Source organism: Diceros bicornis, chromosome 24, assembly GCF_020826845.1.
Source record: "Diceros bicornis minor isolate mBicDic1 chromosome 24, mDicBic1.mat.cur, whole genome shotgun sequence".
Classification (NCBI taxonomy): Eukaryota; Metazoa; Chordata; class Mammalia; order Perissodactyla; family Rhinocerotidae; genus Diceros; species Diceros bicornis.
In genome coordinates, this window is record NC_080763.1 from 4,593,154 (window position 1) to 4,609,145 (window position 15,992).

The window sequence follows — 15,992 nt, forward strand, 5'->3', positions numbered from 1 at the left end:
ACCTCACTGTCAATCATCTTTGAGGAATCAGCTAAGAACTACATATCTAATTTTTGAAGCATGAGAAGGTGGCTTCCACAAATTGCCATCAGTAGACCTTGCATTAATCCTGGAGAATATCCTGGAATACATTATTAAAAGGGTGTTTGTTAAAATTTATAACGGACAGTACTATTTGCTAAGAGACAGCAAGGGCTCATGAAAATACTTTGACAGGAATACTCAAGTAATAGCCCCTGGAAACCTATCAGTAATATATAAGATTTGGCCAGGTCTCTCCTGATCAAAAGTCCTTATGAACTAGAAAGAAAAATGAGGAGTGGGTGCTGATATAATTGGGTGGATTAGAAACTGAATGACTGCTTATACTCAGAGCATGAATCTTCAGTGCCTGGCAAGTGCTCAATTAACAGCTGACAGCATGAACTGGTGAACAGTCAGATCCCTCGAGGTGTTCTCCAGACTGTAAAATACAAGGTCTTTAAAGCTTCTCTCATTACGAAAGGGTTTGACTCTCCTCACTTTTCTGGTTCTACATCCTCTTCTTCAACACACTCACCCCCAGGACCCAATCCCCAAACGGTGCAGCTCCTCTCCCAAAGGTGGGGAAGTGCCTTTTCACCAGTAGAGAATAAAATAGCCTCGAATTCAAGGGGTTCTTAGACTAAGACTTCCACAAACACATCCATAAACTCCCTTGATCATTATGTGGAATTTCTATACATTGCTTTTCTTTCTTTGATCCTTTGTTTAAGAAACTTCTGGGGACCGGCCCCATGGCGTAGTGGTTAAGTGCGCGTGTTCCGCTGCTGGTGGCCCGGGTTCAGATCCCCAGCATGTGCCGACGCACCACTTGTCAGGCCATGCTGTGGCAGCGTCTCACATAAAGTGGAGGAAGATGGGCACAGATGTTAGCCCAGGGCCAGTCTTCCTCAGCAAAAAGAGGAGGATTGGCATGGTTGTTAGCTCAGGGCTGATGTTCCTCACAAAAAAAAAAAAGAAACTTCTGAACCACTTAAACTATTTTCAATTGCCTTAACTTCCTCATCCCAAATAAAGCATAAGAATGCTTACAAAAACATGCAAGCCACAATTTACCTACCTTACAAGCAGCAGCAAAAATACAAATTGACAAGTCATTTTACCTTAAAACCTGCTGTTTCAAAAAAGAAAAAAAATACTTAAAACATTTTAAGTGTCACAATAATTTTTTAAATTGGTAAGAAAAATGAAGATGTTGTGCCGTCAATGTTTATGAATCTTGTCAACTGACAACAGGGGGTAATGGGCTTAGCCATTTAAAAATCTTCCTTTTTAGATTTAAGCATGGTATTAAAAAAAACACACACACAATGTAATACTCTACTATCTTTTTAAAAACTGACAGTAATACACCTTTATTATGGATTAAGCAAGTTTAAGAAATAGCTATTTATAATCTTTAAAACAATGCAATGAAAATAAGCCTTAATTTCAGAGTTTTATTGTATTGCACTAAAGGAACAGCAGGACAGTTACACAATGTTCTCTCTCATTCTGTTCTGAAAATCTAAAGTACTTGCAAATTCTTAAGAATACCTTTATCACCAGATTAAAACAGTAATGTCTTACAAATTAAAACACATTTAAAATAGCTTTAAATGCATTCTTCACAAGTAATTCAGCATATATTTTTATATCACGTTCACTTATGCTTAAGAATTAAAGTATATTACTCTGGTGGAAATACGGGAAATCTCTCATTCATGCAATATATAGGGACAATATTCAAGCTAAAGGGAAAACATCCCACTCTTCTTATTTTTTTAATGTATCCATATAGAATCATCTACATGATAGATGAGGAAACCCACGATGGTTCCCACAGGTTAGATATATATTTTCAGTTCATCAGAAGCACCTGGTATCTACAGCTAATTTATAATTAGATGGCATTTCAATAAAACCGAAATGAGCCCTACAAGCTCCTCTAAACAAAAGCTTCCAACGGACTAAGGACAGTCAATAATTAATGCAATCATTCAAGGGATTACGGCTGTTCCTTAAGGAGTGCAAGTCCATCCTGTCAACACCAGAGGTCATCATTTGATATTAATTTATACGGAATTCCATTTAAATTCTTTATCCAAGTATAACATATGAAAACAGTCTTTCCACAAGCAAAAAATGTGGAAACATTTAAAAAATAAGGAGTCATTTTTTAAAGTAACTGATCAGATTCCATAGGCTACTCCTGGAAACAGGGTCTTGCTGGATAGAATCTCTCCACATGGTGGCTTTGTGCATGCACTGAACTGGACCGATTCTTCTGAGCACTGTTCTAAGAGCTCACCAAAACGTAGATCATGCTGAAAAGAAGAAAAAAGCTGTTAATTCAAACATTCCTAATTATAACACCTAAGAGCACCAAAAAGTTGAGTCTGCTTTATATAGGAAACTAGTTTGTGGTATCACACCATCGCAGAAATGAAAAGACCAATGACAAGTTCACAACACAATTTTAATCTGCATCTATGGACTTTGTCTAAGGCAGGGCTTGGCTCAGTGCATGTGCCGTGGCTGTCCCCTATTTCCTTTCCAATTTTAGCAAGTAGAACAGCACAACTGAACGTTTAATGGGGGATCAGAGCTTAGGGAAGCAATCCAAACAGCACACTGCTCTGGAGTTATGTCTAATAACAGGGGAAAGCATCTCCTGAGGGCACACTTCATGCCAGGCCCTCTGTTAGGTCTTTTACATGTATGATCTCACTGAATCCTCCAAGCAGTCCTAGGAGGGGGTACTATTATTATCCCAATTTTACAGACAGGAATGGTCCATTAAGGAACTTTCCCACTAGAGAAAGGCTGTAGGCAACAGCAGCAGGGTTAAAGAAAAAAAGGGGACAGAGGAGCAAAATAAAAAACAATAACCATTTGATTTAAGCTTATGGACTGCTGGGCAATTCTACAGAAACAGCCATGTGGGAAGGGCATGGTTCAAAAGCATGTGTATCTAAATGGAAACACAAAGCAAGGAGGGGGGCAACTCGATGCACAATTTAAAACAGAAATGAATATCCTGGTGCCACGATCTTCTGGTGAACATTCCCCACAACTGTACATCTCCAATTTTATCATTTGTTCAAACATTCGTTTCTTTTCTTTCTTTCAACAAATATGTTTTTTAAGTGCCTACTATATGCCAGCACTGTTCCAGACATTTGTTATAAAATGTAAATTAACTTAAAATGAAAATTAACAGGACATTGGAATGACACATGGAATTTCACTTTCCAGAACTTAGATTCACTCTGTTTCATATATGAACAACATTTGTAGATGCACTAAAGGATACTCGTGTTCATAATTATAACCTCTAAAAGCATAAAAATACCTTTTTTTGTATAATGGACATTTATATAATGTAAAGAGAAATATGAATATAAGCCTATCAAGTTGCAAGTTTTACTTGTAACAAAAGTACTTGGCAAGTTTTCAAGTAACAAAAAGGAAAGGGAATGGAAGGCTAATTACAACAATTTCACCTTATACAGCTAATTTTCTTCATATTTTGAAAATCAGAAAGCCCTCTCTAGTTGAATATATATCAATAAAAGATGAGAAAAGTGTATTTATACAGCTTAAACAAAAGCTATAATTCCACACCTGACAGTGTCCTTGTCTAGTTTGAATAAGCAGCCACGGGACTCCACCGACAGCACACTTGGAGCAGTGGTTCTCCAGCAGGGCAACGCTGCCCCACAGGGGCATCTGGCAACGTCGAGACGTTTTTGATTGTTATGACTGGGGGAGGTGGTGCTAATGGCGTCTAGCAAGTAGAGGCCAGGGAGGCTGCTAAACATCCTACAATGCACAGGACAGCCCCCACAACAACGATTTATCCAGCCCAAAATGTCAACAGTGCTGAGGTTGAGAAACGCTGACCTAGAGAACTATGATATGAGTCCATCACGGTGTAAAGGGAGAAAAATCAGTAACTGCACCGTCTTGTAAGACAGAACTGTTTCTTTCTTTCATCCCATTTGGATCAAGCAAACCAGAAAGTAAAAGGCAGAGCGTACAGTTTATGAAGAATGATACAGAAAAAATTAAATACAATCTCAAGATTGAAGTTAAGCAAAATTTTTTTGGCAAACTCACCCAGCCATATCCTCCCAATGCCATCACTTTGCCATGGAGAATGAGGATTGTCCTTCACTCACTGAATGTGTCTAAAAACTTAGAAACAGCCCCCTGACCGAACTTTCTGCCTCTAACTGCATACCAGCTGGCAGTCTCTACAACTACCAGTGTATTCATATTCAATGTGTGGGAATTTGCTGGTGTGCGCTGTGCCATTATCGTTACCATCTTTAAGACACTGAGTTATTCTTTAAGTGAACTTTAAGGTTAAGACCATAATGCCTGCAAAATTTTAGGCAGCAAAGTGAAATCATATTTTCATTTTATTTTTTAAACTTACCCGTATAGGTAGTAAAAAAATGCTAGAAGATAAAAAGCTAATTTGCACCATCCTTCTTTCTGACAATAGGCTAGAATATCTGCATTCATGATGGTCGTAGGGTCGTAGAGTCCTGGTCCACTCATCACTGGCCTACTCATATACCTGTAATAAACACAGTCTATCAGCGACTCAGAAAGGAAAGCAAACCTTCAGGCTGGGAAGGAGGGTTTTTCTTCTCAAATAATATTTGTTCCAATGAGAGGTAGTCCACGCAGGGAGGCATACTTTTAATTCTAGATGGAGTTCTTTCCTTTTATCATCATTTTTTTTTTTTTTTTTTTGTGAGGAGATCAGCCCTGTGCTAACATCCGCCAATCCTCCTCTTTTTTTGCTGAGGAAGACGGCCCTGGGCTAACATCTGTGCCCATCTTCCTCCATTTTATATGGGACGCCGCCACAGCATGGCTTGCCAAGCAGTGCGTCGGCGCGCCCGGGATCCGAACCAGCGAACCCCGGGCCGCCGCAGCGGAGCGCGCGCACTTAACCGCTTGCGCCACTGGGCCGGCCCCGTATCATCTTAATTTTAAACTAGAGCCCCTAAATCAGAACAGGACAGTTAAACAAGTCACATTTGGTCTCCTCTACACTTTGCGAAATCCAAGAAAAATAAGAATAACTGTAAAAAGGAAATAAGATTTTTCTTTTGACTTTTTATTTTAACATAAGTTTAGACTTACAGAAGAGGTACAAGAACTCTTCACCCAGATATTCCAAGTGTTCACATTTACCACACTGGCTTTATCCTTCTCTTTCTCATTCTATCTCTAATATATGTATATTTTTTCTGAACCATTTCAGAGTCAGTTACAGACATGATACCAATTTATTCCTAAATACTTCTTCAGTATATATTTCCTAAAATCGAGGGCAATGAGATTTTTTTGACTTCCCTATATAGATCAGATGTAACTTTTAGAAGTTATGAAATATGAATATCTTTCATAAATAACCAAATTTAAAGTCATCAAGTAAACATGGAGAAAGAAGTTAGACACACGGTACGTTTTGATTTATATGAAGTGCAAAGACAGGCAAAATTACTAAGTGTTTGGAGGTCAGTGGTTCTCCTTGGGAAGTGCAGGGTAACTGACTGGGATGCACACAAGGGAATCTTCTGAGGCTGGACCTATTGTGTATCTCAATCTGGGTGGTAGTTTCATGGGTGTGTACATATGTAAAAATTCACTGAGCTGCGTGCTTCAGACCTGCACACATATATTGTATAAGTTACACCTCATTTTTTTTAAAAAAAAAACCTTTAAACAGTAGTAAAGTAAGCTCCATAAGAGGTATTAAAACAGTTATTTGTTCACCCACTTGATTTTCAAAATAAATGTCAACTAACTTTCAGTTTTCATTTAGGTGACTAGCATGTAAGATGACCATGTCAATCAACCATAGTATAATTAAAGTTTAATTAAGAAAAGTATTAGAAGTATATCTAAATATTACCTCCAAATATGATATGCCAAGAGGGGCATATTGAGACCCAGTGTAAGCCACTCTGCTGCACAAAGAAACATGACACAGAAGAAAGCATGGATGAGGTACTCTGGAAGTACAAGCTGGAAGGAAAAGACAAGCCAGTTATCCAAATGCCTTGGAATTAAGTCAACTGCTAATTTGGAAAGCAGGTGGCAACCAAGTTTCCATAATGAAAAATCACTGTTTTCTTAGAAGCGGAGATGAAAGATGCCACTGAGTTTTATTTCCATATTTAACTTTTTACCAAAAGCAAGATTACAAGCAAACTGACCAGAGGATATAGCTTGCACTGAAAGAATAAGATAAAACCTAAAATTTAAACTCAAATTATTAGAACAACAGGTTACATTATACAAAGTTACCACCCAGATTGTTCAAACACGATTATTTGCTAATTAATTGGAATACTTTTTCTTTCTACCATTCAACAATGATAAAAATACAAAAATGAGGTATCTGGTCACATGCAACATGATATAAAAAGATCCACAAAAACAAAACTCCCCTTCAGAAGTTTACACAAAACTCCCCTTCGGAAGTTTACACACTAGTGTTTTTAAGCCTTTAACAGAAACCAAGAATGCTACATATACAATATTTAGCAAACCACGTCACATTACCACAAAAGTAATTTTTCAATGAAAAGCCAACAGCCAATAATCTCAGCACAGTCGGGGGGCAAGAATGCTAATATGCACAAATGCAAATGACGTGCTTCTGCAACGCAGGAGGGAAAAGACTGAGTTCTGAACCATGAAATTGGAATTTCCCCAGTTCCTGAGCTCATTCCCACACAGCCTTCCTGTTTCTTTAAGCCCGCTTTCCAATGAAATGCTGCAGACAGGCAGACCAGGAGAAGCTCAGAACTCAAAAAACAAAGTAAAAAGTCTTTTGATAGCAGGTAGCATTAAGTGAGGAAAAATTAATTCAAGCAAAACACTTTTTATAAAATGACCAAGAGTTAATGCTTTATTTTAAATTATCTTTCTCATCCTAAAGATTTCAGCCCAATGATTCTGTTAAATAAAAATACCAAAACCTTTCATTGCAAGTTTCAGCCAAAGAAATTCCTATAAGTCACAGATGCAAAGCCAGTTTCTCAAATGTCTGCATCACACCAAATTAAAACTATATGAATCCCCAACATCGGCAGAGCTTTCCTGAGGGGAAACCATAGCTGTAGAATATAATAATATATAATATTTATAATATTATAATATATAATATTATATATAATATATAATATATATAATATAATATAATATATAATATTATATATAATAATAATATATAATATATAATGAATATGTAGTATTCATTTTCTAATACTCCCAACTTACTTTTTAAATTGGAAAAGTGTGGAGCATAGTTTTTAACAAATACTATTTTAAAAGAAATCCCAGTAAAACCAACTAATCTACACCACTAACCAGATTTTTCAACAAACTTAAGTAATATAATAATAAAAGATAAACTCTGCATATATATATATATATAAACTTGTAAATAACACGAACCTTTAAGCCAGCATTTAATTAAGATCAAAGTTAAACATCTGTAAGACAACAAGAAAATGTCATAGGAAATCTTTGAAACTCAATGACTACCACCAGGACAAACCAAGAAAAATATACATTTTATTAGAAGTATCACTAGAGCTGCTGTTTATATTTGTTTAAATTATGGGATTTTTCTTTAAAAGAAGCCTATTTTAGCCCTCTAAAGCCAACTGATATCTAACAATACAAATTATCATCCAACTTTTCATCCTACACTTACAGACTGAGGTATGGGGAAAAAATGATTTTAAGAGCATGATCCCTACTGCTCTTAACAATGGACTTTAGTGAGAGTGATGATAATCTGCCACTCTACCAGTTCTAATATGAAACAAATGCCAAAATCCCTCTCTTGTCCTCAAAAAACGTCCAGAAACTTTCATTATGCATCTCTCATAAAAACCAGTCCTCTCCAATCATTCTTTAAAGACAAAATTTCCCCAGAAGTGGCATAAAAATTATTCTATTAAGGAACCAACATTTACACAAAAACTTGTATCCACAAAAAATACCTCATGCAAATATGGCTGAAATGATGGTACTTAAACATGCAAATCATAATATTCTCTAGTTAAGGTTCACATTTTAAAAAATAATATTTGTCCTCCCCCATACTTTGGCAGAATTGTCAAAACAAATTTTAAATAGGGAAAACTGTCAGATGCACTGCTATTAAGCCAATTATCAGCACCCTATCAAAAACACAACTTGTGCTGGTATAAAAACTTTCTTCCAACCTACTCAAAATTAGGATGTCCCAAGCACATCTTTTCTAAGCTAGAATTTCTTTCCATTAAGAAAAGCCAGAAATCACACATTATATGTTAAAATGAAATTAGTCCCTCTTAAATTTATAGCAAATTAGCAAAATACAGGCGCTTGAGCTTAAAAATCAGGCTATGTGGGTTCAAATTCTGGCCCTACCTTAGCTATGTGACCTTGGGCTGAGTCTCTAACCTCGCTAAGCCTGTTGACTCTCCTGTTCAAGAGAATAACAATCCACCTCCCTCTGGGGGTTGTCAGAACTGAATGGAAAAACCCAGGTGAAGATGCTTAGCACAGAGCCTGGCACCCAGGAAAGCCCTCCTCTGATTTCACTATTATCATCCTCATCATCGTTGGTTATTTCAAGTAACAAAAAGGCAAAGAAGACAGAATACTGTTAATAAACAGCTGTCAAAAGGAGAAATTTCAGTTTCTTAATTTCTTGGTAACAATTAGTTTCAATAGTAGGTTAAGATGTTTTACAATGAACATAATTACTTTCCAATGAGAAAGCAGATTCAACTCTTTGTTTCAAAAGAGCACAGAAACAGCTAGTAAGTTAATACTTTTAACTGTACCTACAACAAGCCTTACTCTAACAGCTCTTCAAAGACAAACTAGGAATCCATCATTCATATTTACCCAGCAAACAATGATAAAGAAGCAAACTAACTTGAGAGGCCCGTTTCCAAATAAAATCCCTCTAACATGCTAGTGCATTATAGTTTTACACAACTAAAGTCTACACGAGTTCTCAACTTCATTAAGTAATTTTTAAAGATGAATTATTGTATTCTATTTCTTGAAGATATACCCACCGCTTTCTTTCAGTTTCTGACCCGTTAGGCAAAATCAATCCTACAGACTAAAGGAGAATCTTCCTAAAAGAGTAAACTAAATGAAGTCCAAAATACATATATAAAACCCCCAAGCACAATGGAGCCACACTATAACTAAATCCCTCAGAGCTTAGAACTTAGTGTCAGACAGGTTTGTTTTAGAAATTTAGAGTGGATATATATTAGAAATAACTATGTAGACTTATGTATATAAATTGTTATCTACAAAATTCTGGCAGCATGAGTCTGAAGGTCAGCACTACTACAAGATTCCAGAACCTAAGAACAGAGCTATCCACCTACAAGGCGCTGAATAAACATGAGCTGAAAGAGTGAGTTAATTAACTGCAGAACAGACACAACCAAAGATAAAACTCAATATGGTACTAAAGACTCCAGTTGTAGACTATCTCACAGTAGGTCACACAGGAGAATAATTTCACCTGCTCTTAGTCATTTTATGTTAACCAACTTGCAAACACTGCACCAAATAATTTAACATAGAAGTGCCTATGGCTATAACATTTTTAAAAATGCATAAGCATTTAACAGCTTTCCCTACTTGACTGGGCCAGCAAGCAAAGATTTGCATAAAATATGAAATTTCATGAAATCATAACCCTCAACAGGCATATGAACAAGCACACTGAACAGAACATTTTACAAATACAAATGCTCTAGCCCTCCCCACGAAATGAGTGTAGCATTAAAACATTGAACTAAAAAGCAGTACACACCTTTAATGCAATTTTGACTCTTTTAATCTTTTTGACCTTTTCAACTGTCTTTGGCCGACAATGTAAAAAGCAGATTGGAAGAATGTTAGTATGACAGCTGACAAGATCACCAGCAGATTAATAACAGTCAGAATACACAAGCAGGACAGGAAAAAGAATATTTTTTAAAATTCTGCCTACTTCAAAAAGTACAAATACATCATGCTACTGAGAATACTGGCCATTTTCAAATTATAGCAAGTTAAAAGCAAAAACAGTTTAAAAATCTAAAGAAAAACCCTCTACTATAACTTACAGGATTCAGGGTATTACACTGGTCTATAGGATTCTTGTAATCAGTCTTCAGCTCATCAAATGCTATAATCTAAAATAAAATTAAAATAGTTAGGACTTCTCACTTTAATAAAAAGCAGCAACAAACCTGCCCCATTATCAAATAATAATTGAACAAAGTTAATAAAACAAAAGAAAAAGTGTACCAACATTAGATATACAAATTTACAGTAAACTCAATGTGCTAATAAATAACTAGAATCAAACAACTGAAAACATTTTTATATTATCACTAAAATGATCTGATATCACTGTGATAAATATCTTCAGTTTTCAATTTTTTAATGCCTCTGTTCAAGTTATTTTCTCTACTTGAAATGATCTTTCCCCCACCCACAGTAATTTATTGAAACTCTTCTTTATCCTAAAAACTCTCTTCCTACGTCAGCTCCTCTCTAGGTTTCTCTGACTCTCTCAGTCAGAAATAATTGCACACCTGTCTCATCTCCACAGAGCACAGGGCTTTCAAATGCTGCCAACATGGCATTTCTCACACTGGAGCAGAGACTTATGTACAGGTATGTGTTCCCCCCAAGGCTGTGTGCCCTCAGGGTGAAGTGTTTTTAATCATCTGTGCATGCCCTCCATTGTCACAGTGTTCAGTAGGACACAAGAGATGGACTCGTGTGCTTCAACTGGTTCCCATTTGTGCCCAAACACATACATTTCAAAGTCCTGCTTCCATCTGGAAATGCAAGAAAGGGCCTCAGAATAGAGAAACACTAAGGGATTATTACACTTCCTGGCCAGGACCGCCACATACAGTAGTGCAGTTTCTGCACAAGACAAAAGGTGGGGGCTCAGTGCCAGCCCATGCTCATGCTGCCAGGCACCCTGCCCAGGGCTCTGCAGCAGGCTCTGCGCCCGGGGCCTACATCTGTTCAGGAGGGAGGATTTTTGTAATTCTTCTGCCCCAAGAGACACCTTGTTCTAATTCACGTAAAGGCACCATATAGGCAAGAGTAGCCCTGTTCAAGGCCACTATAAAAGTGATCAGTCTGACTTCCTTTTGGATCCTATGCATATTCCTACCGCATTTGGGTCGTTTGATTTGGTTGCCAAACTAAAGACTGAAGAAGGATAAGCCCAGGTAAGGCCAGCTTCTCATATGGTGTGATAAGTGAAACAGTTACAAATGTGATAAGGGGAGAAAGATCTCATCCATTTAAAATACATGGCAGGGCCGGCCCCGTGGCTTAGTGGTTAAGTGCATGCGCTCCGATGCAGGCGGCCCCGGTTCGGATCCCAGGCGCGCACAGACGCACTGCTTCTCCGGCCATGCTGAGGCCGTGTCCCACATACAGCAACTAGAAGAATGTGCAACTATGACATACAACTATCTACTGGGGCTTTGGGGGGAAAATAAATAAATAAAATTTAAAAAAAAATAATAAAATACATGGCAAAGGGGCTGGCCCCGTGGCTTAGTGGTTGAGTGCACGTGCTCCGCTACTGGCGGCCCGGGTTTGGATCCCGGGTGCCCACCAACGTACTGCTACGTACTGCTTGTCCGGCCATGCTGAGGCCGCATCCCACATACAGCAACTAGAAGGATGTGCAGCTATCGACATACAACTATCTACTGGGGCTTTGGGGAAAAAAAAGGAGGAGGACTGGCAATAGATGTTAGCTCAGAGCCGGTCTTCCTCAGCAAAAAGAGGAGGATTGGCATGGATGTTAGCTCAGGGCTGATCTTCCTCACAAAAAAAAAATAATAATAAAATAAAATACACGGCAAGAATGTTTTTGTTCCTACTCTGGAGAATGTGGCTTTAACATTTAGGGTCACTAAACACAGAGCTTCAAAGTCAAAATGTACTAAAAATCAAAATAGAGGCGATGCACCACTATGTGGTGTTGTGAGATGTCAAAATAAGAAGCCAAAGGCACCCAGTTTATGGGGGAGCTATTTTAGTTGCTGCCACTGGTCACCCAAGGGACAGAGAACCTAATCTGTCCTTCCTCTAGTGGGTTTGGAACAGCATCTTTACATGTGAGACAGTGTTACTCAATATTACCAGTAATCAATGGAGTCACATATGTCTAGCTTTTAATAAGCTGGTTTATTTCCTCGTTAAAGTTCTTAGCTTCATAAAAAGATAGGTTTTTTTAATTTCTAGAATTTTATAAAATTCACTAATCTGACCTAATAAAAATTCTAACTCAAACAGGAATAGAAGGAAAATAATTAAACATTAAAATGTAAACTCCATGAGAGCAAAGATTTTTTGCTGTGTTCACTGCTATGTCCCAGGGCCCAGACAGTGCTTGGCACATGTTTAAGTATTCAAGCAATATTTACTGAATGAAGGGTGGGGGTATAAAAAAGAGAAAAAAATATCACTATGCTTCAAAATAAGTACAGAACTCACCAAAAGGCATTTTCCTTTGCTAATAACCCCTAACACATATAAATGTTAAAAATATAAATATACAATTAGACGATACTAATTTCTGATTATTTATCAACATTATTAGTCAATTCCCTGACATTAGCTGTGATATATCTCCCCAATGCCTTTTAGTAATAAAGTTCAAGAGAAGGACATGACGAAAAATACAATTACTTGCCTATAACAAGATTCAATTTAATAGCAAAGTACAAAACTTCTGTTTTAAAACTAACTTTTTTTGTGTGTGTGTGAGGAGGACTAGCCCTGAGCTAACATCCAATGCCAATCCTCCCCTTTTTTCTTGAGGAAGATTGGCCCTGGGCTAACATCCGTGCCCATCTTCCTCTACTTTATATGGGATGCTGCCACAGCATGGCTTGACCAGCGGTGCGTCGGTGCACACCCGGGATCCGAACCTGCGAACCCAGGGCTAGCGAAGCGGAGCGCGCACACTTAACCGCTACACCACCGGGCCGGCCCAAAACCAACTTTTTTAACTGGACATTTTCTTCAGGCGATTTCAAGGGATCTTTTAAGGAGTATGGTGCTGAATGGGCTTCTGTTTGAGTGCTATAATAAGCTAGAGTTTTCAAAACTCTTCTGAAAGGATTCTTCAACTAGTGGTTTTCAAATCTTTTGCAACTGTATACATCTGGACAAAGATGTTCATAACATTTTCCACAGAAATGCAAAAACGATAAAACAGATAAATCCCTAAAGACACCAAACTACACAATTCAGGATACCGTCAACCTTGATGCACCTCTTCAGGGAATGACTTGTGCATTTTTAGCTTTCAAACAAATCTAGGCTCCCAACCATATTTTCCACAGAGCATAAACCACATGAATCAGGACTAAACCGGCAGACCTAACCACCAGCATAAAAAGTATCCTCCGTACAACGATTAATGTAAACAGGATTTTTTGAATTTATACTTGAAATTTCCCAGTGAGTCTCCTGACAGATACTTAAAGAAAATAAACTGAGGGTTATGTAGTTAATAGGAAAATTAAAACTATTTATTTAGAATTTCCAATTTGTTCCCAAAGGATACACAATCCTCTGAACTACTAAGAAATCCCTAAGGATAAAAGCTCTCCGCTAATCTGTGGAGCACAAATTTTTTTTAAATTCTATAACAGGACCTAAAATTATCTACTTCACCCAGACACACATTCATTTCAAAGCTGATACTAAATTACCCATTTTTAAAAAGTGCAGTTCAGGTTTTCCTTAAGGCAAATACAACCTGGTTCAAAATGTAAAAAAGGCCATCCACAGCTCTAAGAATCCTCATCAACTCAGAAAACAAAAAGCACCCATCGCACAGGAAGTGACTTAAATCCACATCTACAGACAGAAGGGAACCACATATTTCAGTTTCACCAGAGGCTTACTAAGGGGGAGCTAATTTGGATCCCAAATTATGTTTATTTCTTGTTCTTCCACCAAAGAGCCTACAATGCTTTTCAAGTTATTGGTTCCTACTGACAAGCATTTTGAGGCAGCAGTTACTTGACAGCTTACATAAGCATTCCCCAATACACAACCAGCTGGGTTCTAAAATAATTATAAATGTAGTCATACTCTTTAGCAAAAGGGAATGGATTTTTGATATCACTCTACTTTTGAGATTTTTTTTGTGCAAGACACTGCTGCCCTTTAAATCACTCTGCCCCTCTATGTTCCATAACAAATCCTTGTTACCGGCGTGATGTAACCTGCCTCAAAATTTACATGAGTGAACATGCCCAATCATTCAAATTAAGATCAATATTCCAGAAGGTACTAGAATATGGAGAGGGCAGAAGCAAATATAAAATAAATTTTTAATGAATGTTGATTTCCAGAAGGCTACTTCTAATTTTGCACTAGAGAAACAGGAATCCTTAAAAACCTCTTGCAAGACTATGTCGCAGGGAACCTAATTGTTCCTTACAGGGACCAGTAACGATATGCTTCTATCCTGCAGCATGATGTGAGCGAAAGAAAAACACTACCCTAGAGAAGCTTAAGATTTCTAAGCATTTCCAAATCCAATTAAAACTACTTCTACTAAATCAAGCTCCCTGAATATAGGAGTGGCTAGGAAGACTGTCTCTTGAGAAACTCGGGCGGTCAAAGCATGACTTCGGGAAAAGTTCGGAGATGCGGTCAACAAAGTAATCAATCCAATCTATATCAGAGTTCATGAGAAAACAAAAATCCGAAAAGTGATTCTACTTGAAGAGCACCCAACAAGGGCTGAAAAGTAGAGTTGGAAATGTATCTAAAATAGGTTATAACTATCTCACTTGGGCCATGCTCCTGCGGAAACCCGAAAGAAAGGCAATCCGTTATTAAATAACAGTAATGCGGGGAACTTCAATCCCGCTAAGTACACAGCACGCCTCTCTGCGCCCTTGACACCCTGCCCGGGCACGCGGGGACGCGGGGACCCGGGGGCCGGCCGAGGTCGCCCCGCGAAGCTGTCCGCAGGCCCGGCGGGACCGCGCCGCCCACACAGCGGGGAGGAGCAGCGGCGCGGCCTGCACCGGGACGACGGGCGCATCGGTCGGGCCCCGCGGGGGCCCCTCGCCGTGCGGCCCGGCCCGGCCCGGCCCACCCCCGGGGCGCGCACCTCGGGGGCCCGGGGCGAGAAGGGGCTGCACCGCCGCCTCGCCCTCCTCCCCTCGGCCCGGTACTCACGTGCCAGATGGCGAAGAAGATGAGCGCGGCGGTGAGGAGCAGCGCCAGCATGTAGCAGAAGGCCGCGAACGTGAACGCCATGGCCGCAGCGAGCGCGCCGGCGGCGGGGAGAGGCGGCGCGGGGCCCGCTGGGTAAAACCATTCACCTCCCCGGCCCCCGCCGCCGCCTCCGCCGCCGCCCTCCCCGCGCGCCTGCGCACCGGTCTGGCGCGCCTGCGCCCTCTGCTGGCCGGAGCGTGCGTGCACTTCCGTTGTCTGTACGGCTGACGGGTGTGTCTTGTCTGCGTTCTCTCCTTGATTCTTTGAGCAAATGCTTATTTAATGAGCGCCTAGTGTGTTCCAGGGACTCTGCTTCTCCTTTGAGATACAAAGATGAGTGAGATAGCACTTTAACTGAAAGAACTTAGTCTAGTGCTGGACACGAACACCTAAATAAATCCTTACAGTATTATTACCCCTTAACGGACGTCTGCGGCGGGCTGTGAAAGGTCAGGGAGGCTCTCCTGGAGCGCTCAGGCAGGATCCTGCTGGAGAGGTTTACTAAGCTGAAGCTTATGTGATGAGTAGAAGCTGTCCAGGCAGAGAGAAGGTAGAATCAGCAGTCAGAGGAGAAGTTCAGCACCAGCAAAGGTGTTACCGCACAAAGGGCACGCTCTGCTCGTGGTGAGACAACACCCAATGGT

The 15,992-nt window shown here is 39.4% G+C and overlaps 1 protein-coding gene across 1 annotated transcript; it reads right to left on the reverse strand.

Moving 5' to 3' along the window:
* Window positions 1–1,366: 1,366 nt before the first annotated feature.
* Window positions 1,367–15,418, reverse strand: CNIH1 (cornichon family AMPA receptor auxiliary protein 1). The gene is made up of 5 exons (XM_058566951.1): window positions 15,310–15,418; window positions 10,188–10,256; window positions 5,960–6,072; window positions 4,466–4,609; window positions 1,367–2,348 (listed from the first exon to the last, which is right to left on the reverse strand). Exons 1-5 carry the CDS (start codon window positions 15,388–15,390, stop codon window positions 2,321–2,323), a joined length of 435 nt encoding a protein of 144 aa, XP_058422934.1. The 5' UTR covers window positions 15,391–15,418; the 3' UTR covers window positions 1,367–2,320.
* Window positions 15,419–15,992: the final 574 nt, after the last annotated feature.

Excerpts from the sequence above, each read along its gene's own strand:
- CNIH1 (XM_058566951.1), bottom strand. The coding sequence starts at position 15,390 with ATGGCGTTCACGTTCGCGGCCTTCTGCTACATGCTGGCGCTGCTCCTC. Across the intron at positions 6,073-10,187 it reads AGTGTAATACCCTGAATCCT|CTTGTACTTCCAGAGTACCT; the intron begins GTAAGTTATAGT and ends TTTTCCTTCCAG. Across the intron at positions 4,610-5,959 it reads TTGGCATATCATATTTGGAG|GTATATGAGTAGGCCAGTGA; the intron begins GTAATATTTAGA and ends TGTTTATTACAG.